The sequence below is a fragment of the Metopolophium dirhodum genome, chromosome 6, assembly GCF_019925205.1.
Source record: "Metopolophium dirhodum isolate CAU chromosome 6, ASM1992520v1, whole genome shotgun sequence".
Classification (NCBI taxonomy): Eukaryota; Metazoa; Arthropoda; class Insecta; order Hemiptera; family Aphididae; genus Metopolophium; species Metopolophium dirhodum.
In genome coordinates, this window is record NC_083565.1 from 19,566,310 (window position 1) to 19,593,812 (window position 27,503).

Genomic DNA, 27,503 nt, shown 5'->3' on the forward strand with positions numbered 1-27,503 from the left:
TTTAAATACATGAACATTTAAAACAAAATTATCTGCTGAATAATTTAAAATTAAAAACTAGCTGCTGTTCTTATTTGAAAAACTTAAGTTTGTTTCGCCACAGGACACTGCTTAAATATAGTTGAATGATACAACAATTTCAAGGATCGAAAATAAGACCTTTAATTTAAATAAATCTAAAAATTCCAAAAATCAGTTTTTAAATAACTACATTATTAAAGGAAAATGGGGAAGGGGGTGAACATGCTTTGCAAATCACCCTGTATATACGATAACCACTTATTTAATAGTCCATGTTATTTTTTCGTTAAATAGATAACAAAGATGAAACGAGAGGAACTTTTTGACGCCTCGAGAGGCAAGATGACGCTATTGTGCATCTAGCCACACGAATAGACCCGCTACAGCGGCCAATTATTCCCACTCCGGCTTTCTCCTACCAGTTGCTGCAGTTCAGACCCATTCACTTGTAGTACCTACCACCTACCTACCCACAGTCCCATACATACTCGGTTTATTCAGTTTACAGTCTACTAACCAGCAGTATACCTTTCATTAGTCCTCACGGTGGACCGTGTCGCTGCCGTTTATTTATTTTAATGGTTACCAATATCATTTTATTTATGCATTCGGCTTCTTACACGTATAACCCGGTATTGGTGCATAATACTCGACTCGCAAAATGTACCGGAATATTTACAATCAACTAACGAATCCCACGTGAGAATACTCATCAAATCGCGCACCACCTGTATAGCAGTACTAATATATTATACACATAAAGTGGGAGAGAAAAAGACAAGAAATACTACAAAATTAGAGGTGAGTACGTACTACACGAAATAGATATTATAAATATTATGACATATTAAGATATTCACACAGTAACTCTTTAAAAATAGTATGCTTCTTTCCGTGGCTGGATAAAAATAATAGCACCACCCTATTATTTTTATCCATATGATCTCTGACGGTGTCCAGTACTTACGCATAGATTGGTAAACGGACACACGGTAACGCACAATACAATACGACGAGTATAATATTTTATTAAATAGTTCATCTATTGTACACACGTTAACTGTGTACGTTTGTGTCTAGTAATAATACTTAATAAATAATAATAATAATAATAAAAAAAATAATGGATGAAAAAAACCAGTCGCTTGTCTCTGGGAACCGGTTGTGTCGTGATTCAGCCGCGACCCCCTCGAGCTCTGCTCCTATATCCAACCACGGCCGTGTAAGCGCGCTCGTACACGTCTTAACTGCTCTAACAAAGACATGGATGAAAACTATACACGGGGGAGATCGTTTGGTTACAATATAATGGACCTAAATCCCGTTCGACGTCAATGATGGTGATTAGTGACATTGAACGCGTAAAATGTATTTATGTAAAATTATGTCTGTGACACACCAAACAGCTACACTGCGGGTAGACTTTAACGATCCGTCAGGTGGAGTACTAGAGTGCGAACATACTTTCTGTAATTCTGCTTAGAAAAAGCTTTTGGATAGGAATTGTACAGTATTCGAGTGAATTTTTGTACGCATTAGGTACCTATACCTACCCGAGAATAAAATATTAACCAACCTATACCTGCTATTATGTGTTAGGTATTTGATGAACAATGAGAAGTTTGATAAAACGATATTATTACACTGCAGCATAACGCTTTTGTTATCGGTCTGGAAATCATTTGAAAGTTATTGAATAATAACGAAATAAACATTATCGAAATATGAAGTTTCTTAACGTATTGATATTGATATTTCGACATAAGTAACCTTTTTATATATTGATATTATATTATTATTGTTTCATTGATAGCAATTATTGGTGCAATACCACTACAACCATTACCTATATTATATGGGTATAGGATCCAATAGGTCTATGAACGATAAAATAATGCACGAAAGAGTGTTGCATAAAATGCTTGACATTTGCGTGATTTGTGTGTGCATGTCTGTAATAGATACGGTGGTATTACATAAACAAATTATCGTTTACTTTACACATACCCACCCAGCGCACCCTTACTCGTAGGTCGTAACATTTCATTTATCGAATCAGCCAGTTTATAATATTCCTAGTTTAAATCTGAAATCATATTAAATTATTTGTTATTTATCAGCTACTGTTGCGGATTGATTCAATTAATAATGTGGTAGATAATAATATAATATTATCAAAATCCTGTGTTTAGATTTTTCAATGCTGTCATTCAATAGTTATTTCAAATAACCCGTTACGACTGTAACTAAGGGCAAACATAGCTCATTTGAAACACCCTTATTTTCCGTAGTTCCAAATTTGCCTTAATCGATTTGTACATAAGTCCATTGAATCTTGTTTATTTTTTGCCTATGATAAATGATAATTGATTAATATTCACGATAAACAATAATCAAATGGTTATAGTAAAAATATATACATAAATGTTATATATTGTTACCTATTTAATAAAACTAAATAATTATAGTAGGTAGTTGTTACTGTTGTTAGATCGTTATCCCAAACACTGAAAATATTATTTTATTAAATCATTTTTCATTAATCTTAACTGAATGGGTTATATGTGGAAATTATTCTTTATATGATGAAAACTCAACGTATAGTTTCGTTTCGTCGAATTTATTTCAACACTATAAATTATTAAATTATTATATAATTGGACAAAAACTGATTTATTGAATATTGAATCCCACAAATATATTTCTTATGCATGTATTATATTTAAATAGTATTAAATTTAGGTATGCCTCTTGCATGGGGAAGGTACAAACCGATTGGAACCCATAAACATAAAAACATTAAATGGGTACCCATTTTTAAAATATCCTACTTCGACGACGCCAGGCTACTCGGTTTTCGTAAGGTATTCGTTACGAGAATAACAAAAATATAATAAATTAGAATACTGTAGGATCAAGAATTAAAATACGAATGTGATTACGATTTTCTAGTAGATAGAGGTAGCTAAGCTACTCTAGCGATGGAAAATTTACAAATGATGTGTACACATGCAGTCATGCAGATATGTACCTATGCGCATGCAATAATCGTGATTCGCTTTCACCGCTCACCACTTACGAAGATTATTCATAATTTTCCCGATTGTTGGTAAACGCCGAAATCATAATAATATTGTTCGGTAACATATATTGTACTACATCTGTAATGTTGAGTAAATTATGCGTGAAACCAAATTCGTTCTATAATCTGCTGTAGAGTAGTTACCTCGCATAGCTCAATAAATTCGGCGATGCAGATTGCGTTTGGGGTGTAATAAAATAATGATAATGTCATAATAGTATAGGCAGTCTGTTGTAGGTGCTATGTATAGCTTTGAGGCACCTTGTGCGCGTAATAAATAATATATATTATATATATATTACATAATAATATATAATATATATAAAGGACCAACGTTGTATGTTCGGCGATTTTGTTCTCTATGAATAGTATATACAAGTAAATTATAGTAATAACGATGACGGTAATAATAACAATGTTTGGCAAACATACATGACGTTATTATATTATAATATGATGTAAGCAAAAAGTACAATAATGTTTAAGAATTTTCAAAACAAAAAATAAAAGATAAACAAACCTTCGATTACAGACAGTTATTCTTTTAACATAATTTTCTATGACAATGCGTCAACAATGGTCAACGAATAAAGAAATGACTATCTATATAACGTAGATACAAAGCCTGAGATAATACGAGCTAAGGAGTAAGGACATTACCCTCGATTTGTTGGTTTTATAGGAAAGTTTGGTGAAATTGTTTTTACTATTTATATTAAGGTTATTACTTATGGGGTATATGAATAGTAATTGAAAAATTCTATGAAAATGCATTTTTGTATTTCCAATAATATATGGTTTATTGAGCGGTTTGACTGTTTGAGAGTAAATAAACCTATTATCAATTTTGTAGAAGAGAAGTTAATCTAGGCTTGTCTGTATTAAAGTCAATTTTCGATATTTTAATTACTAAACTCAATAGTTCTAACCTACCCCTTATATTACCGATTACCATAAGATTGGATACGACCAAGATAATAATCTTAAACTTTTTAACTTAGAAAATGAATTAATTTAGTATTTTAATAATGCATCTTAAAGAAATTATTTATCTTAATAAATAACAAGTCGATTTAATCTTAGTTTGATTGGATAGTTTTACTATTCAGATCACCCCCTCCTCCCTAACTATGAGTTCACCCCAAAATACAATCCACTATACTATAGCAGTTTAACCTATAGGTTAAATTCGAAATTGTATGATTTTAATCAATATGCCTTAATACCTAGGTATCTACAATTTACATTCTTATTCTTGGATTTTTGATTTAATTTACAGTTATTTGTTGAAAGTTATGTAAAAAAAAATTATGCATGATTATGTTATTAAATTTTTTATTTTGACACATAATAAAACATTATTCCAAGATTTTCTGTATACCATTATTTATTATATAAATCTTTATGTATACGCATAACTCATAAGTTGTATGATATAATATATATTTATTAATATAATTGGAAGTAAGAGACTTTGCCCACATCTCGCTCTTCTTCAACTACTTGTTATAAACTACACTTTTAAGTTTTTTTTAACTATCTATTGTATCAGACTGAATTATTTTTTTTTGCCATAGAAATATATAGTATAATTCATAAAACATAACCAAAGATTTAAGTGGGGGTCAGTCCCCAAATTTCTGACCGTGCTTAAAAATCTACTTAAAAGGTACCTACTATTTAGTGCAATAAGCCTCGAAGTCAAATAAAAACATATCCTCCGTTCACAATAACTATTTATTTTTGAAACCTTATTCTTTATAATTATATCAGATTATTTTATTAAAAAGTGTTTGGTTTAATAAGAATATTATTACTATACAGAAACACAGAGTTATTAAATTTTTTATTTCGGGGCATATTATGTGTAGTCGTGTAGACTATAAGTTTTCTGAAAACTAATATATTATAATATAGACGTATAGATATGACGTTTAAATCCTAAAGAAAAATAATATATAATTAATAATTCCATATTATATTGATATTGTTTTATTTTAATCGATTGAAAGTAAATACATAATAATATGGTGTGCATACACAACATTACAAAAATGTATAATGCTAATAACTTGAGAATAATTTTAAGATATCACAGAACACACTAAACAGCGACAGTATTGAGAATTAACAACTTAACTCATTTCCGTCGATGAGAAGCAGCTTACACCATCATACGGTATACCTAACCTATACATGTATCTCGCTTGAACGTTAATTTAATATACTAGATAATAGGTATGGAGTTAACACCATTGTATATATTTGTATGGACAGAACGCATTTTTCAACGTGGCTAATGAGGATAACTGAGGCCTACGATGTATGCTCGTACTTATGTCACTGGCAACTGCACGTGTATATGGTTTTGAAGAAGGAGATAAAGGTAATAAATAATAACATTCGAGTTACAGCTGTCACGTTCATCATTGTAAAATGTAAATGCTTATAGCAAGCAACTCATTAAACGTACCTATATATACCTGAACAAAATGGGTGAAAAATTATTTTTGTCGATTCTTTTATTTTTTATATTGTGATAAAGGTTATACACACGATGACTCATGACGATGGCTCCTTTTATGCTCTTTAGTATACATACAGTATGGGAGACTGGTGTGCGCATATTATACGTCATATACGATATACCTGTATAAAAGTGTATACCATAGCTATATATATATATACTCGATTCTAGATTATATTATGTATATGTTCGTTGTATATAATGGAAGCCTTCGATCACCTTGGGCAGCTTCGTTCAAATAGTTTTTCATTTTATAAATAACGTTTGGGCGCTCTATAGAGTCATATGTATATAAGAGTCAAAACCCCTCAAGGGCAATACCCATCTATTCAAAAAATATACAACAGATAACGGATGTTTAATAATAATTATGAATTATAATATTATACCACTTATTGTTGTGTAAAGGGCATACCTACAGGGTAACCTATATCTACTACACAGCTACCCGAACTGAAGGTGAATCGATTCAACAGAATATTATTATTTATTACATAATAAGTAGGTAGGTATAGGTCAGTTGTTCGATTTTTTTTTTTTATAATTTATATTTTATATCCAACAACAATGTGGCAGATGAACTTTTAGTCTTAATTAATCTGGTCCTGAATAACGTGTATCAAACAGTATTTGCTCTTGGGGATGATACATTTCAGAAATGCTGAGAAGTTATAAATAATTTTGAGTTTAAGAAAAATAATATTCCCCGTAGATGAAGGATGAAAATGAAAACTAAACGAAGGTACAAAAATATAAAAGAAATAAAAAACTTTTAAAATTAATTTTCAGAAATATGTTAGTAACAATTGCACATATAATAATAATTTATATTTATATTAACTGGTGGTATTTGAAATGACCATAAATTACTAATAACAAAAAATGGCCTTTTAAATCTCAAAAATAAATGTATTTTATTAAAACTATCAAGGTGACTGTGGACATATATTATATGCATATAGAACGTCGCCAACAAAATATATTGTATTAGGTAGATATATAAACTTCAGTAAATTACGGAGAAGGTATGCACGTTGATTATTCACTTATTAAAAATTAATTATAATATAATTATATAATACCTAACTAATAAGTATTTAAATCTCTCGTATAGTTGTATGCGTATCTCTTTATATTTTACATTTTAAAAAAAAACGATTAATTTAATAATTTGATAAATAAATTTAGAATTGTTTAAGTGGATACTTAATACTATGGCTAAGAGTAACATTATATTAACTAACTGCAGTTGTGCCATTGAGTAATGAGTAATATATATGGTCATCACATTTTCCTGAAAAATCTAAATGATCACAAGAAATGTGTATAAGTAAGTTGCAATCAAGGGTGCCCGCAGGGGGTCCAAAGTGGCCATTGCCCCCCTGGGAATTTTTAACTTCGTGTACTTTAGTATCAATATCACTATAACTATTACTAGATTGTAAGTAATTACTAATGCTTATATCTTGTCCCAGTGGGATTTTATCCTGCGGGCGTGCTTAGTTTCAATAAAAAACATTAATTCCCAAAAGCTGGATTAACTTAAAAATTATAATATTTACATGCTATGACAATATTTCTTATATATTAATTGACTGTTAATATTATTATTATTATTATTATTGTAATATAGATTCACTAGTGTCTACTGTCTCGTATACTACACATTTGATATTTACAATTAACATTTTTAATTCAAAAGTTAATCATTTTTTTCGCAAAACTGTTTGAATACCTACGTTCAATCAAAGATCATAATATTGTATAAGTTAAAAAAAAATAGTATTTAGCAAATAACAACAAAATCTTTTTTAAATTAAATATAAATTCGTACAATGGTACTACCTGCAGATTCCTCACAAAAAATTTAATTGAGTATTGGAACAGCTGCAGGTATTGCTCGTGAAAAAAAGCTATTGCAAGGGTAGCTATAAGCCTATAAACCATCTATGAAAGTCCTTATATACAATAATAAAACACATAATAAGTGAATATATCTGGAACTAAATTGTAAACAACAATTTTAAAAATCTGCAAAATAGCCGTTTATTTAGAGTGTACCTACCTAATACCTACCATTTTTTTTTTGTGGTCGAAATGAATTTACTGTACATTTATATTATAATAAATTCGTTCAGTACCGACCTCCGTCGTACGACGACTTCATAGCCATACAGTAGTGGGGGACAAAAAACGATGCGAGATAAAATATGTATGGTCACTCGTCTCCGTCACCATTACGAACGATCATAGTCCTCCCCCTCCCCTGTGAACATTCGTGATGGTAGGTGGGGGCGGGCAACGTGGTATTCGCAACCGACGCTCGTGGCTCGTCAACCGTCGCTTTGTTACCGTATATTATTTATATTACAGCACATGAAAACTATTGAAGGGGTTCAAAAGACTATCCACTTGGTTAAATGTTTTTGTTAACTTTTTTTTTTTGGATCATCTGCATATTTTGGTCTGTAAAATAATTATGAAAATGAACCCGCTGGTAGTACTCTATAGATATAAACGGAAATAAAATGTATTCGTGTAATATAATATATTTACGTTTTACCATTGATTATAAATACTGATTATTAATAACTAATTTATAATCAACGGTTTTACTAATAAATATTATACCTAATATAATATAATATCTGTCTCAAAGTTCATACAAATTGAGAAATATTCACATCGATCGGAGACTCGACCTGATGAATGTTTTAAAAGACAATAAAGTAATTTATCATTTCAATTTATTTATTTGGTTTTTTTTTTATACAAATATATAATTGTATAGAATATGCTTAGTAAAATAGTATAATAGGTTAATAATAATTTAAATCAAAACATATGGTGGACTCCGGGACTCGCCTTTCTTAAATATTAAACTATAATTTATTAGAGTAGTGCCTCCTCTGGTAGTTGTTTTTGTGTCTATATTATAAATCAAATAGATTATAAAGTATATAGGTAGGTGCCTACCTGTATAACATCTAAGTCACATCTTAATAGCATAGTTTATTCATTGCCTTCTAGAGTTCATTGCCTTCCCTAGTTTATTCACTGACTTCTATGAGACACAATATAATAATATATTATAGCCAAATAATAAATATATATAATTTTATAAGTACAAGACAGACGAGCGTGGCTGCCCCTCACCCTCAAACATTAAGTCAACCGGGACATTAATTGTCCTAGCCTCTAAACTTCGCAGCCAACGACTGTGGTATAAATTATTAAATTTAAATGTAAAACATATTACAGTGCAAGACAAAAGTACTTATCTATTGCAGTATTATTTGTACAGGGGGACGGAGTGGCCGAGCGGACTAAGGCGTCGGTTGCGACGCGCACCGACGCCAGTTCAAAACCTCGGCTGCAAGTGGCATTTTTCTTCGGGCAAGTCACGGTGTCCGGAGAGAAATACTGCCATCCCCCCAACCAGGCATGGCAGATACCTACGGGTGGGTGCCCACTAAAAAATCTGCTAAGCTGTGTAAACGTGTTTAAAACCTACAATACCCTCCCACACAGTAAAAACCACCCAATGGCCTAAGTTGCCGCGGGTTAATTAATAAAAATAAAATTTTTTGGTACACACTATACGTTAACATTTATAAAAGTCATACAACTAAAGATAATATAATATAATGATAAATAATAATAATAATAATAATATCTAATTGATGATTTGGCTAAGTTGACACAAAGTAATAATAAGCATTAAAAATGAACTGCTAAACACAAAAACAAATTATTTTCGAGGTTTAGGACAATTTGATTTTAGTATAATTAATTATTTTATAATACCAATTAACTTGATTGAAACAAACAATTTTTACACTATGTCACTAGTCGATGTACCAATATAGTACTGTATAGAGTGTTTTCTTATAGAAATAAATATAATTATTATTATTATTAACGATAATATTAAAATAAGTGCCAGTCGCTTGTTCTAAATATTAAACAAGTATTATTATTACTATTATTTACTACAGTGTATTAATGTATTAATATAAAATTATGTTTTTTATCTGGTATTGCAGAAACGGGTAATTGGTCTCAATGCCCCATATTATGTCACGTTATAATTAATTTTTTGAAAAAAAAAACACTTTACATATTGACATTAACGTCTATACAACACTGCAGGCTGCATCGCCTTCGTATTATATAGGTGCAATCCATAGCTAATCCTGCACGGCATTGCACGTGACAAATTAAATGGATTTACCCATTCTTAGTCTCCGTTAAATGGAAACTCCATAGATGTTCAATACAGTTATTTAGGTTGTTTTTACCAAAAATAAAATAAAGGTGATAACAATAGGTATATAAATAAAATAAAATGATAGTTTTTTGTGAGTCAACTGAATTCAACATATTTTGTGGGATAAAAAGTAAAAAGTAGCCTATGACACTATGGATCTTACTGAACATAATATTGACGAACATTTTATGAAAATCGGTGAAAACTGTGGATTTGCTTAAAGGTCGTCCGTTATGGCCTAAAGGCCTTTGATTTTGCATACCTAGGTAATAGGTATTTATTTTTTTATTTATAATTTTAAAAAATGGGCAGAAGCTATAGTTCGATATATGCATTAATTATGATATAGATGATCCTACACGGCGTTGCCCGTAACAAATTAAATTATGTCAGTGCAGGACTTATCCTGCCTTAAACTCCGTTAAATGTAAACAACACATATTTTTAACACTGTCATTTGGGAGATTTTGATCAAATACAAAATACAGGTCTAAAATTACACACACGCACACACACATATTGCATATTATTAATATGTATAGACGTGATTGTGTCTGTATCTAAGTATGAGAACCATAAGATACGAGAAAAACACGCGAGATCGAAGAGTGTCAATTAGGTTAAACGGCGATGAACTTAATAGTTAATCGTCACTTCATCGACCCAGAAACAATACCGTTTTATATCCGCATTATACACATAATATATATAATATATATCATAATAGGTACTATATAGCTATCCATTTAACCCCCCCGTTCGTGATCAAAGCGGTACCTATGGGCAAATGCGTTTTTCGCAGAAATTTATAGTATAGTATTGTATATTATAAAGCAATAGTATATATAATATATAGGTAGGTAGGTATACTATATATACCTACCGAGTTCCATACCGGTATACCTATAGTAATAGTGTATAATATATAGTACGCACACACATATTAACCGTATTGGTGCGAGAGACACACACACACACACATTGTAGGTCGGACTGTCGAGAGCTAATACGGTACACTGTTCTTAGGTACCTACTGCAGTCTGTCGCAGTTGTAGCGGTGTGTGCCGCGTGAACCCATAATAATATGATCGTTATTATTATTATTATTGCTGTAGAGACTACTCGCGTGTCTCCGGGAGCCGGTAAAACGAGATCGGCGTGCGTTTTAATATTATCCTGGATCCTCGTCTATCGCCCGGCAAAACGATAGCGACCTCGACCGATTCATATGGATATATATTATGAGTGGGAGAAAATATTGATTGCACGTATTTTTCTTTTTGTTTTCGGGTTCGGAAAACTTTTTGAAAATAGTCAGGATGTACGGGTTTGTGTGTGTAGAGTATACGCACGATGACGACGGTGAAAAATATAATTACACCATGCACAGTAAATCTAAATAAATCATCCGATACTTAGCAACTACTGGCCTCCTAGATCAACTGCAGGTCTTACGTCACGTGACTTCTTCTAGTTCTTCTTTTGCGGATATGTTAAAGATACGTACGTAGGTTAGGTACCATGGTCCATGGATATGCGCGGAATACAATTTAGTTCCGACTAGATGTTGTTCGTGTGACCAACGGAAACCACACAATAATATAACATTTATTAGTATCTATACCATTAAATGCATTTGAAATAATATTCATTCATTTCATGTATCATATTAGATAATAATATTATATTGCTCTAAACGTAAAAACTAAAAATATATAAGCATTTGAAACCGGATTAATCCTTTTGAATAAGACTGTGTATTATAGACAATATTAAAAACCTATACGATACACTTAAGGTACTATATATGTATATTGTATATATGTATTCTAATAATATGTGCGTACAAAACACTGTGGTCTGTGGTATATACTCCTATTATGAACACTATAAACACTTTTTATGTGGAGTGAAAGCACGCGACGGGAGGGATGGGAGGTACGGAAAAAAATATGATTAAAAAGTATATTTTTATTGCTTACGTTCATTCATCGTCGTGTTCTAAAGGTATACAAAATATAATATATAAAGCGTGCGCTCGGTGGGCAACCTGTACCTACTTGTTGGACTATAAAATCTAGAAAACACTACGTCTGCGGGACCTGAATGCCCGACGCCTGTATAAGTTAAATGTATAATAATAATAATATATTACAGTATATAATATATTATAGGTACTTATTCTACGTGCCCACGTCCTCATTATTGTTATCCATAAATGATCCATTAATATATATAGAATATAATAATAGTATAGGCATCCCATCACGAGACGCAGACAACGATCACAGAATCCGATAACACAGTTTCGTGTCATTTTTAAAAATACGAATACGGAATACTCATATCTCAAAATGTACGTTATGCAATTTAATAAAAAATATCGTAAAATAAATTACGTTATGACATTTTTTTTAATCTTCCTCGTATGTCTTATGAGTTATAAGTACCTATACCTATACGCCTAGTTGAATTATGTTATACCTACATACTTTTGAAATCGAAATCTATTGAGTGTTAAAATGCATACTTAAAATCTGTTGAGTATAATATCTCAGTCGAATTTGAATAAACAATATTATTAATTGTTATATTTAAATAGGTATCTACATAAATCCATTCGTTATAACATAATATATTATCATTGATTACTATCTATTATTTCACACTCGAATAGGAACAAAAGCGATACAATAGTCTTAATATTGTTACATCTATACGATCGCATAAAAGTGAAATTTCGTTTATTTAATTTTTTAATAGCATTTATTCTACATTATAAAATTAATTTATTCACAAACACATTCAAAGCATACAGATTTTATGAAGTTCTAAAGCGGTTAGGTTAGATTCTTTAACGCATCTGAGATTTGAGACGTACCGCATAATAATATATTTTATCGGGGTCTATATTATATAGTGTCAAGTTCTATATTTTACATTTTTAAGTGTGGATAACTCTATAAAAACCTCAAAATACATTAAAAAGAAAATATTTTAATGTTTTTTTATAGATCGTAAAAGTAGAAGAAAATAAGTTAGCTGTTTAGATTTATAGAAATGTTATTTTTTCACTTACCAAATACGATCGTAAAATGGTGCTGTTAATGTCTGTGGTTTTCCAAAACAAAAGTATTTTGTGTCTTGTTAACTAGTTCAGACGCTCATCAATTTAGTGAAAATAATTTCTAATGGCCTAATTTGAATTCAAAATTAAATAATTCATAGAAATCGTGAAACAGTGAAACAAACAGTCCTAGAACAAATATTGTTCCCAGTATAATCGGTTACCTATTATATCAGTGGACATAAGATGAATAAGAATCAACACTTTCTCGAAAACAAAATGCCTAAGTTTCAATTGTTGTCTGAAGTGTTTAAAAAAGATTTCATTATTGATACTTACTTCATCTGCTTGAAATAAATACGTTAACAATGCTGATTTGATTTTAATAGTCGACAGCGTATAAAGTCGAGTGAGTGAGTCCGGACTAGGAGTTTCTGACTAACCGTTGTTTACGGTCTTGAACTATTGTGTATTCGTGTAAAAAATATAGTTCCTTTATGATATTATTTTTTAACGTCGTCAAAACTCATTTCAATTTATGCCCACCTCGGCGTGTGTAATAATATTATCTAAATCATCTTTGTGGTACAGATAGGTACACATTTAAATTACCATTTGATATGATTTTCAAAACAGTCAAATGTACAATAATAATTGTGTAGGTATCCACCTAATATTTTGTTGACAAAAGTACACACGTCGCGTCGTATTTATACAGGTTCGTAATATTATTATGGTACAGTCCCAACGCCAGTTTTAATGAGAATAATAATATGGAACACTTATAAATTATAATATATTATATAACAACCAGCCTCCAAGAATATATGAATACATTTTCAACTCGGTACTTTTCCCTTGCTGACCTAATCGATATGAATTATAACTATAGACACGTCGTATACTAATAAACAATAACCATTCACCTCTATTTTGTTTTGTTCGACGCAAACCTCAATAACAATTTTTTTTATTTACACAATTAATTAAACAACTTCAAATAAAAAAAAATGCAATTCTGGTTGTGTTAGGTCAGCACACGTCATAATATGTGTTGTGATTACTGTATATAAGTACTTATAATATAAGCATAAAGACTATATTATTATCATCTTCGCATTACTCGCAACATATTGTATTTAACATAATTTTTTTTTATAGAAATTTCCATTTTTGAAGGACAATATGTTTTAAGTGAATATTTATGTTTATTTTATTTTTTTCGTCCGAATGAACAAACTCGATATCAGGTATTCGGGTAGGGTGGGTACACCGTACACAATTTAAGAGGCATTATATTGATGTAGGTGGAATCTCAATAAGCATCACTAATTGGTGTTCGGTTGAATATACGATTTATCGATTTTTTACACGAAAATCGAATTATAAATATTGATTTAAATCGTGTGGAATTTTTTTACACGCAAAAATTATTCGAAATTTAATACATTTCGTCCTCGCGCGGGACCTTGAAGAAAACTATATTAAGTTAAGATCGTAATTAGTACTGAAGATATTATACTTATTTCTGGAATACATACCATAACCAGATATTTTTTGTCGAAGTTTTACACTTTGAACGTTAAGATTTGTATTTTATTCCAAGGTTTTCTTTTTATATTTTTTAACGATTTATGAACTCTTTTATTGTGTGACTCAAGGTTGTTTAAAATGAGGCCATAATGTCTTCGTGCACTTTATCATGACAACATATAGTTCAGATTTCTTTGAGAGCCATGCAATTACTATATGACTAAATAAATACTTTAGAAATTAAAATAATTATTTGTAGGAAAATTCAAAATCTCAACTTAAAGTTAACTTTTAAACGTACGATACCTATCACTTTGGATTTTCAGAACTATTGCATGATACTATATTATGTTTGCGTGTATCATTTTTTCATACCTAACAATAGAAACAATGGTTTCTTAATTGAATAAATAAATTAAAATAATTAAATACTGCGTATATTATAATATACTATATATACCTACCTATATTATAGTGTACATCACCAAGAGACTATAGTATAGACATAGGGTTATGCGTTTTAAGGTACTTATGTCTGTATGATAATAATATAAAATTATGATGTCGTTACAATATACCATTATTAAACTATTGTTTATTAGATCCTATATACGAATATAATAATATAATATTAAATACCTTTCACCGGCGAAACGTATTACAATTTATTGGATTTTTAATCTATGTTGGTGGGTAATGGAGGACGAGACATATTTCTAAATATACCAAGTAGCGAAGACTCCTATAATAAGTGAGATCTAAGTGACATTAATAACTGTCCTACTGAATTATTGTACAGCACTATACAAGAAATAGACAACTGCTCCACATTGTGCTGTTTTTTAAATGTATAATAATAACACTGCAATCTTAACAGCAAATAACATCACAACCTATATTATTATTATTATTATTATTATTATTATTATCGTTTATATTAATTTAATGTATATTAATTATAGTACTACGTTGTTCGTGTACTTAATTGATAGTTTTCTTTTACATTTATTTTTCAGAAAAATACAAATAAATTTAATATTACTTACCGTTACATTTTATTATAAATACCAATATATTATGATCCATATGGGTAGGTAATAGGGTAAAGCGGGTTAAAATGACGAATTGAGGAATATGACGAATTCAGTATTTCTTACAGTTTATCACAGATAGCGGCACGTCCCGGCGCGCATAAACCTCCCATGTGATTTGAATAATGTTACTCTATGGTATAAATAGTCGTATATTGACGTGGATGCGAACTACTGTAAAAATTTCATTTACAGCGTATTTTAGTGTAATTTTTTTTGTGTCAAAACGCAAAATATCAGCAGACCACGGTAAGTTTTTCAATTTCTTAACTATAATATATTCCGAAAGTAAATCCATTTACAGTGGCCAGGAAAAATCTTATAGAAGCTTAACCTCGTCATCTTACCCCCACCTTCTCTTCTATTATATTTATTCGTCTGGACATTACATTGCCATTGTCATTATCTGTTTTGTAAATTGATGTAGGTACTGCAAATAGTTAAAGATCTCGTACTACTTTTTTAGATGAACGATATAATATTAATGCACGATATATTACATGGTTTATTTTCTTATTATCTGTACAAAATCGATGTGTTTTTAAAATGAACTACCCGCGGACCACTGCATTGAAGGCCCCACATGACTTAACTTCTGAGCGATAATTATTCGAAATAAAAAATAAATGCCATTGTTTATGAGGTTTGCGTATTAAAGTTAGATACATACCTATTATAGGTTAGATTAAAAATGTATAATATGAATAGTTGTATTAAATTTAAACTTTCAATTTTTTAACTTTCATATTGTGTTATTAAATAGGTAGGTACAAATAAAAATGGATATAGATAATATATGGAATTAGGTATTTTTTTTAAGGTTATTCGTTAGTGATCAGTACGTTTTGAATGCTACTTAAAATATCCGTAACCAGAATTACGACATTTTTGCCAAGTAAACAATTCTAAATACTTATAGTATGAACATAATATAAACAAGAATATCTTGGTGAAATAAAATTGAATAGTTCCATTGCATTCGTCAAGTATATTTCCATAAGAAACTTTACTTTGAAAAAATATTATATTTATGAAAATAGAAGTACCTACCAAAAAGTACTAAACATAAAAATTCGTTTTTCTCAAAATGGCATAAAAGAAGCTTATGGCATTCTTTCTTAGGACGGCAGTATATACAACAATAAAAGTGTTTATTTCTTCAACTGTTTTATATTCTATATATACGAACTAAGTAGGTAGTGCATTACATTTCATTTTTCAGTCATTATTTTTTTTCGATTAATAAAACAATCTGATATAATCTGTAGTCTGTAGTCTGTACATTAGTTTAACACGTTAAGTAATTTGGCTGATATAATGAATAGGTAACATAACAACATGATAGAGGAAGTCACCCATTATATGTAACACCTCCATGTTTTTTTCTGGCAGTAAGGAAACAATATTTTTTGTATCTAATGATTGACATAATTTAACCGGCTTAACCAATGCATTATATCAGTAGTACCTAATAGTAAATGGTAAATGGTATTATCTAGAAAAAAATATAAATGATTTATATTTAATTGTTTTAAATTACTTATATAATGAATATACCTAGCAAACCAGTAATTAAAATAAAGAATTGTAACAAAGTACAAACTAAGAAAATATGTCTGTAATAATTAATGAATATAAAGTTAAATACAATTTATAAAATATTGTTATAAATATCGATGAACCTACTAAATGTAAGTACCTAATAGAAACCTTAAATTCAAACATTAATTGCGCTTTATGTAGTGTTAAATAATATTTTCTACTAATTCTTAAAATAGTTAAACATTATATTTTATACAAGTGCGTCGCTTATTCAAAATGTTACCTATAAGTTTAATCTACTTTTATTAATTTCGACTTTTTATTAGGTACCTTTTATTTGCAGTATATGTATTTTTCCATTTATATTATACAATATACCTAAATAATAAACACATAACTTATCTATATGGCTATAATATATACGATAACCTACACAATAAGTAAATTATTTATAACATAAGAAAATGTTTTGTATACATAAATAATTTAGTGGTTGTGCGCATTTATCGATTTTCATTCAAGTTTTCTATATGTTTGATAACATTTAAAAGTTAAAACGGTTCATACACGAATGTTGCTTTTGTACGTTTTGTTCTCATCGGAAATTCAACTTAACGTTAATAATTGGAAGTTTGGCATTCAAATTCATATTTTTTCTCTTCCCACTTAAGTACCTACATGTTGTCGTTATAAGACGCCTCTTCGTTTTGTTCGTTATTCATCGTATCAAAAATATAATACCCCGTGTGGGCAAACTCACAATTAACTAGATTTACCTAACCTACACATTTGCCAATTTGCGCATTTAACGAATTTGAATACATTATGCTGTAGTGTTGTACAACATTACTGCATTGTATCGAGTAACCTAACCTAGCCAATAGCATCTGATGTGCGGTGTTGTTAAGCACTCGAGTAAAAGTATTCAAATAATTTATTTATCAAATACATATTTTTACATTTTTAAATAGATTGGGTCACTCGATAATAAAAATAAATTGTATTGTATTATAATCGATGCCGATATTATGGGTACTATACTTTTTATTTTTTAATATTTTAATATTTTATAAATTTATTTTAATATAAAATTTAAAAAAATTTCATCTATGCATGATGCACGCGTCGTGTTCAATGAGAATATTTTATAAATTAATTTACAGGCGTGAATGACTTGATTATATAGAAGCCACCCATTGTAGTGGCACTTCAGATAGGCACGTAATTATTTTAAACGAGAAATAACAATAATTATCATTTCTTGTCAAAATACAAAAATAAATTTAGTACCTACAAGAAATCAAAATAATAGTAACAATCGTATAATAGGAATGTTGATTCCCCAATTTATTTTTGGTAGGTACGCCCCCCGACTTCCGTGAGATCCGTCATATAACTGTTTCACTGTATACATGCACACAAACACAACCCGCACATGTATATTATTACTATATTACGACATCGAGATTTTCCGCCACAGTCGCTCGTCCAACTAATGAAAATATGCATACAATATATACGTTATAACATAACGTACTTACTATAATACAGTATATGGTATATTATATTTTATGCTTACGACCTATACATATAATACTTATATTATGTGCACACCGGATGACGTGTAACGCGGTTACAGAACTATAATATTATGATATGCATTCTATTGTTTCATAATTTTTTCCTTTTGAAAATTTCTCACCCGCGAATTCCACTGCAATTCATCAACGAAATCATTACCTATATATATATATATAATATTATGTTATATTAAACCTGTAAAACACGAAATTAAAATATTCTCGATCCTGAAGTGATCTCATCTTTATATAGTAATATATTATCTTTGATCTGCGCCAAGGCTGGATTCCTAATTTAAATTCTCTTTGTTGTAATTGTTTTATTTTTTTCATCTGTTATTATTCTCTAGCCGCACTCGGCAATATTTGCCGTAATTGCCGTGTTGAAATGTTGTGTTTTTTATTTCATTTAATTGTTTAATATTAAAGCCCCTTTTCAAAAATCGTCAATTTTAAAACAACGCTATGTTACAAAAATAATATGCTATACTGCTGTGAATTGTCTGACTGCATATTTTGTTAAATTATGGTAGGTTCCTATATAATACAATACTATAACTATTGCAATGGGTTTTTGTAAAATATATTGTGATTATTATTACACTATAGTTTTAACCCTTACATTAGATAAAAAAAAATTAATTTCATATTCAAACAAATTTAAAAAAAAAACGTGGATGGAAAATGTCTTTGTTAAAAAATGCGCGGTCGGTAATTGAGCCACATTGTTTATCTACCCTGCGTCGTATAAAATATTTGTTTACATTTTACTACCAGGAGATTGGGCCACGAATTAAATCTATATTTTAAAGTGCACCCGGCCATAAACGTGTATAGCATAGAAATATACGAATATTTAAATATATAACGTTTATTAACTAATTGTTATTTTTTTTCTAATACATAAAAATACGTAGATGGGAAATAGCATCGTCACAAATAAGTGTCAAACATAATATATAATCGGAAAATATAGTTAATTTATTGTTCTGTGGCATCGCGCTTATAAAATCCATTGCAAAACAGTTACCTACTTCTTTTGGATTTAAAAATTCCAAATATTTTTCTTAGCCGTTTACCTATTTTAGATTTCTTATCTTTATATTCTTTACAGCCTGATATTTTCGCCATCACGATTGCGCAACGTGAAATCTACATCCTACAATTTCTATGTCAGCCAATGTATGGTTTATTCCTCCTTGAAGTCCTTGTTCGAAATCGACAGTAATTTTTGTTGGCTTAAACTGTAAACCATGATCAGAGCAATAAAGGATTTGGATATTTTTATACAAGTGTCTTTTTGCTTGTCTTGAAGTAGACAAAATACGAGCTATTATAATAAGTTATATAATATGAGCTATATCTTATAACCATGAATAGAAAATAATTGATAAAAATGCTTTGCACCGAATTCAAAAGTGCCGTCTGCATAAATAGAACATAGGATATTTAAATTAATTTTTTTATTTAATTTTTTGTATTGATCAATTCATATAATATAACATATTGATTTAGTGGCCCGCAATTAACGGATATAGAATATAAAAAATCGTTGAAAAAAATGGCCCAAACACCGGGTCTACCTGTTGTAAATGTAAAACTGTAGTGGCCCAATCACCGTATACTTTTTCGAAAAAAGATTAATCGGGGCCCAATTCCCGTGCGCCCTAAAAAAATGTACCGGGGAAAAATTGTCAATATACCGTACCGAAAACACTCGTGGTGAAATTGTCCATTTACCCTCGAAAATTTTCCATTTATCCCGCTTGTGTTATCGTTATACTGTGAAACGCGGCGGCATACCTATATTATAATACCTATATAATAGTGCCTTGTATCTATATATAATATATATAATGACTTTTTTGTCTCCGCGACTGACGAACAGTGCACAGGCCAACGAATGAAAAACATCAACAATTTACGCACGCAACCGTATCGCTTAGGTATATAGGTACTGTATTATATATATTTATCATCGCGTATGCAACATTTAGGCTGAACTGTGTAGAGCCATATTATAATATAGTAGTGGAATAATATTATATGGCGGATCGTTGTGCTTTGGTCCGTAAAAAAAAAACGTATGACACTTTTTATGTTTCCGACCGTGATCATTACCGTTGTTTTTATTATTATTATTTTTGTTTTTGTCTGAGTAACTCACGAAAAATCGAAGCGCAATATAATTCTTGGGATTTTTTTTTCATACCGATAACTGTACATCCGTATAATCGATGTATAGTGGATACTTCTATGCTATATATATATATAATATGCGCCATGTGACGTTTGTTCGATTTATCGAATCAATGTCAATGTATACGTTTCTAACGACTGTTGGATATGATTGTTGACATCATTATTATTTTTTTTTCTAAAACATTCATTTTTTTCGATAGTATAAGTATTAACTATTAAGTGTATATTTATGGCGATTCTTTCATGGCGAATCGGTCGCGTTATTTCCTCGGTAAATTTACGTGTTATGATAACATTTATTTTTACATCATTCCGGTAATTGAATTTAAACGCAGTGCTCATTAATTAGAAAATTGAGCACTCTAAAGCAACTGCAGCAGTTTGATTCTGATCCACGAAAATTTGCTATGTCTTAAGTTTATAAGACGGCGACAAAGAGTGTCGCATAAGTGATTAGATGTCGAGGACCTTAAAGCACAAGGTCTTGAAGAGATTTAATTTTTTCAAAAACACATATTTACAGAGAAATTTTGTAATCGAAACAATTTACTGTATTTAATAAAATAATACTATGTCCTAATGGTGGCGACCATTTGATTTATTTTGAATAGAGATATTCATTAGAATTAGATAGTATTGGTAGTAAGTAGGTACCTTACCTATAGTGTTAAAACTGGTGATTAAAATTAATTAGTCTAAATATTATTATATCCAATGGAATGATAAATATCAAAAAAACGATATGTCTTTTGTTTTTAAATAATTTCCATTAACTTTAAGTTATTTAAACATATAGAGGTTAGATCATAGTTGAATATAATATCATCATTCGCAATGCAAATGATGGAGGTATACGCACTGCTGCCGTTTGCAGCTTTAGCTATTAATTATTATGTAATATATATACTATATAGGTAGGTATAGGGTCTTTTACGGTCCACGTAATTTCAACGATCGAACTGGCAAACTCGCAACTGCAAATGATTTACAGTTACCAAACGGTTGATTCTTCTCGATTGCATCATACTTGACAAATGACAATACATATAGTAGAAGATATAATAGGTATATATTATAATATTATGTCCATAAAACAATACGTATACCAAGACAATCGATTTTAAGGGATAAAAAGTGTACAACAGGTATATAAATAAAGTTTAATAAACCATTCATCGTCTTGACCTCTCACCATAGTACCTAGTAGATATTTATTATGTTAACACTGTTGCTTGCAATTCAGAAAGTCATCGAAACTTATAAAAATGTCGATTTGTTCGTGTACACAATAATGGATATGTCATAAATTATCAATATTATATAATTATCAATATTAACTCTCACGGATTTACAATAGTTGATTAATCCATCATGGCATTGCATTAGTAGGTATAGGCACCTTTCCTTTAAGCGGGTGAGTAAAAAATGAACTTGACCCTGCTTGAGAAGTCAACGCTAAGGACGCAAAGCCATAAGTTAATAGATTATAGTCAACAAACAATAGGTATATTTAACTTTTGAGTCTATAAAGTCAATATTTAGAAAAATATTAATTTAACTCCGTTAAAAAGAAATAAATTCATTTTTTTCTAATTACCTACCGCCGCCTCTGTCATACATAATATTATTATAGTGATTGTGCAACTTTAAATTTTGTTTAAATACCAAGCAAATATTTTGTTTAAAATACATCATAATATATAGTCCATAATCTTTGTGAAGGTAATTTTACCTTATAGATTTTTTGTTTTACCACTGATTGCCCCCTCCCCCCCTTCTCTCAAGAATAGATTATGCCTATGTCCTATACTATTTCTCTTAATGTGCACACTGTTATAGATGCAGCAGTGGCTTAAGACGTTTTATACGGTTTTTAGTTTTTATCAACGTCTAAGTTATTGTCATCTATAAATCTAATCATTGTTTATATTATAATACAGATTACAGAGTGATTAGGCAAATACATGATTTTAACTTAACGTAATATTTTTAAAATTAACTGGAAAAAGCAAAGTTGTTACAATAGATTCTTTAACTATTCAAATTATTGAGTTGATTGAACATTTTATACCAACTATAATTAAGCTAAAAATCTTTTTTAAAAAAACGACTTTTTAACTTTTTATAATGCCCACTTTTTATTATTATGCAAATACTACGTACCTATATATAATTATTTATTTTTTTGATAATTAAGTATATCAACCATTTATTGAAGTAGGTATATATTAGGTACTATATTTATCTCGAACATTAAACAGTCAATATTTTTTATTACAATAATTTATTTCAATTTTTAATTATGATTACTTTTATAATGTAACACGCAACTTATACTCTGCAGTGCATATTATTATTATTATAAATATGTATATAATTAAACATAATAGGTATCGCATTTAACATTATGTTCAAAATTATATTAAGATTTCCGCGCCCATTTTTTGGTCATATTTAAATATTAAGTACCGTATTCAATTGAAGTTAATTAATCTTAAAAGTTAAAATTAAATTGAATTTCCTGTTGCATATAAAATTATAGACTTTATCTGTGTTAGTTATTATTTCTATCCGTTGGAATATAGGTAGGTAAACCGACTGTAGTACTGTATAGAAATGATTTAATAATTTTTTTTAATTTGTTTGATAACCTTTTGATTAAAACATAGATGGTAAAAATTATACCTACAATAGTTACAACAGCCACTTATAAGTTATTAAATATTTAATATAATTTATAATTTATATACATTTTTTTTCGCTGTCCCAATATAACGAATTATACCTACATTGTATAATTATTAAATTATATGTAATACTAAAGTACCTATAAATATTCCGGAATAAGCGAGATGGTAAACTCTTCGTCGACGATCCTTTCCTAGGTATACAATATATAGCCATCGTTATCGTTACTTATATATTATAAATGTTTAATGTTATATTCAAAAATATTACAAACATACTAAATACGGAATATATATACGATATAGGAGGTACCTACTTTTATTTTTGCCATTGAAGTGTATTATATTATTCTATCGATATTTGTTCGCAGAAAATGACGAGCGAGCGAAACATACCACACTTGAGGGACATATTCGGCGGGGTCGATGACGACGACGGTCTGCCGAACGAGCTGCGGCGATTGGACGTGAAGAGCGACGACCGGAACTCGTTGGGCGGCGTTAGCGCGGGCGGCACCGACAGCGCCATATCGGTGGGCTCGGCTAGCGAAGAGGACTTGTTGCCGGCCAAGGGGTCCAAGAAGAAGCGGCACAAGAGCGGCGGTAGCCGGCAGACCAAGTGCGCGGCCACGTTTGAGGACGACGTGAAGCACCTGGAACGGCATCTGTCCATGAAGAAAACCATCAGGAAGAAAATCATGCGGGACCTGCAACAGGCGTTCGTCGAGGACCCGGACGAGTTCAAGGTGGAAAACATACCGCCGGAGCAGCTCAAGGCAGAGCTAAACTCCAGGAGTCTGAGCTTCGGCATGCCCGGCAAAAAGAAAGGTACCTAACCTACCCATATATATGCGTGCCATACTTAGATACTTATCGAGGGTGCGCCGAGTTGACGTGTCTGGACGATGCAGCCTGTGGCCAGTGGCCACTCTGGCAATGGCCAGACGTGCGAGTTTAAATTGACTAAATACTAAGTTTTAGTTATGATTTTTTTTTCATGCAATGGGGTAACTGATTTCGTATGAGGAATAAATGACTTATTAGGTATCACTCCCACAAGAACTAATATACTCTTGGTCAGATCAACGAACTAAATATGTTTAATATTATAATATACATACAGTGGCACGACCGTAGGGAGGAAATAATCCCTAAAATCCCCCAAAATATCCCTTATTGCCCTAGAATATATAAGCCCCCAATGGATTATTTTAAATTAATAATTTTACTAGGTGGGCTGTAGCGGCCTCCCCCCCCCCCCCCCACAGCATTTCAATCCTAACTTTTAATATCAATCACGCCGGCTATTGATTCCGACGGATATTTGTTTAAGTATTGATTCCGCCGACTGTTTATTAAACAATAACCGATGCATCATAATATTATACAGAATTTTTTTTAATTAGGTAACAGTATAGGAACACCTAGTTTACCATAATAGTCAATGTTTTTTTTTTCTTTTCATAAAAACAATTCAAACATTTTCATCCACAACAGAAAATATAACCCAATTATACATTTATTATGGCGGAAAAAAAACAATAAAAACAATATACAATTTGTTAAAACTATAAAATAATATAACTAGATAACTACAAATAGTAAATACCTAGTGATTGTCATTTTTACAAAATTAAGTAAAACTATAATTTTTTTTTAAATAGATTTATAGTAAAAAATAATAAAATATACAATGTAAAAGTAAGGGTACCTATTATCTATTTATTGATATTTAAATTATTATCATATTATTACAATTATAGCGTGTACCTACTAATGAAATAAAACATATTTTAGATCAAAAAATAGCATTGACATAAATGCAAATGTAAGCCTCTTACATTTTGTGTATTAAAATAAATAATTTTAAAATATTCAGCGGATTGATAGCCGGAGGAATCAATAATGTAAAAAAGTTCGGCGGTGGGTAAAAAGTAAAAAAGGTAATTTCGACTCAATTGATATACGCCTCTACCCTCGCCTATGTATATATTAGTGGTGTGGTGAACTCATTTTTGGTGAGGAGCAAAATTGTATACAAGGTACCCACCCACCCACCACCTTGATGTTTATAACGTCACTTTCAACTCGGCAAAAAAGTTTAAATTAAAAATTTACAAAATATGCGTACATAGATGAATATTTATTATACAAAATATTATATAGGTAACACTTTATAATGTTGGACAATAGGAATTCATAAAAAATAATTTAAAAATGTATACTCAGCAAGTACCAAATTTAAAAAGGTACTTATTGCGTTTTAGCATATTACGTAGGTAGTACCTACCTATGTACTTATACAACTATAAAATAATATAACTTATAAGTACCTATGTCGTTTCGTATGTATAAAGAAGTAAGCAACGCTTGATAGGTTTTGACGTGTTCGTTTGCAGTTTTCTTGTAGTAATAGACAGGTACCCACCAGAAAGTGGGCCACTTTATATGATCCATGGGTGTCTTCGAGGGTGGTGAAAGGGCAGTCGAGGGGCTATTATATACCTACCTTGTAGCTTTTTGAACTTCTATTCTGAACTGACCAATGACTTATATATCTTTCAGGATCACTTAGTGGTTTCAGCTCGATTATTTTTATGTAAATATGACTTAAAATCAATATTTTTTTCTTACTTTTTTCATGGCTGAAATCATTTTTTTCAAGTTTTTACTATATCATTACAAGCCACGAGGACGAGGTAGGTTACGTTAACAATTAATCATTTCCGTTGGCGTACGACTTACCTACTTTATAGTTATAAAGTGGTTATTTTATTTTCGTGTTTCTACTATCCAAGTAATCATTTCTTAATTTACCAATAACGTATTTATATTTATTATGTCCATGTAACGGATTTTATAATACGTACCCATTAGCTTTATGTTATATGAACTCCATTAAATAGAAACCTACTTACAATTATTTACAAGTTAGGTGTTAAATACATTATTTTTTTTTTTTAGATATAATTTATAATATTTTCTACTTTCAGGTAAAATGAAGTCTGAATCGAATTTCCTAGACTTTTTACGTGGCGGAAACGACTCGACAATGACCGGCCGCCGTTACAACGCAGACGAAAGCGATTCTGGACATGGGTCACCGACCAGAGAACTGGACGATGACGAACCGTCGATACGGAAACCAAGCTTTTGGAGACGCTTTACCATAAAGGGCGCGAGGAACAAGCGGTAGACGCGAATACCGTTCGAGCGCATAAGTAACACTGTGATCCTTAAAAGTTAAAACCTATTATTATTAATATTATTATTTTATATATTTTTTTTTTATATATATCACGTAAGATTGTATGTGCGTACCTATGCGGTCTATTTTCGTCTTGTCGTCCTGATGCTATTATCTTCCATAATCCGATGGACAGTCGCTGATGTGAACTGTCCCGACCGATACAAGTGTCTATAATAACACTACCTACTGATAACAGATCCTCTTTGATTTTTCTTTTAATTTTACAAGTACACATTTCCCATTGCAATATTTTCAACTATAGTCTATGATGTATTTTGATAGAAAATATTTTATATAATGTATGTATGTACCTATGTAGGTATGTATATAATATGTATCTACGTAGGTACTTAATAAACATGTTATACTTAATACAATTATTGTACACTTTTTTTTTATAAACATTATTAATTACTAATTAGTATGTATAACATCATTCTGATAATCTGATCCATGCTGTTTTTAAGACATTAAGACAGTGTATTATTTACGAGTTTTTGTTGAAAAATTTTCTAAAACATTAGGTCAGTGAACATAAAACATTCAATTCTTTAAGACACTTTGCAATAAATGACCATTAAAAAAAAAAAACGCTCAAAACAAGCTTATGGTTAATTTAGTTCACCATTGTATTTAAGTATAATAACAAAA

The 27,503-nt window shown here is 30.3% G+C and overlaps 1 protein-coding gene across 2 annotated transcripts; it reads left to right on the forward strand.

Moving 5' to 3' along the window:
• The first annotated feature begins 496 nt into the window (after positions 1-496).
• LOC132946362 (uncharacterized) lies at positions 497-27,270 on the forward strand. 2 transcript variants are annotated; one of them, XM_061016343.1, is made up of 3 exons: positions 497-826; positions 23,974-24,430; positions 26,596-27,270. In XM_061016343.1, exons 2-3 carry the CDS (start codon positions 23,977-23,979, stop codon positions 26,796-26,798), a joined length of 657 nt encoding a protein of 218 aa, XP_060872326.1. In that variant the 5' UTR covers positions 497-826; positions 23,974-23,976; the 3' UTR covers positions 26,799-27,270. The 2 variants fall into 2 exon arrangements, with proteins under 2 accessions (XP_060872326.1, XP_060872324.1); XM_061016341.1 differs by having other exon boundaries at positions 499-822.
• Positions 27,271-27,503: the final 233 nt, after the last annotated feature.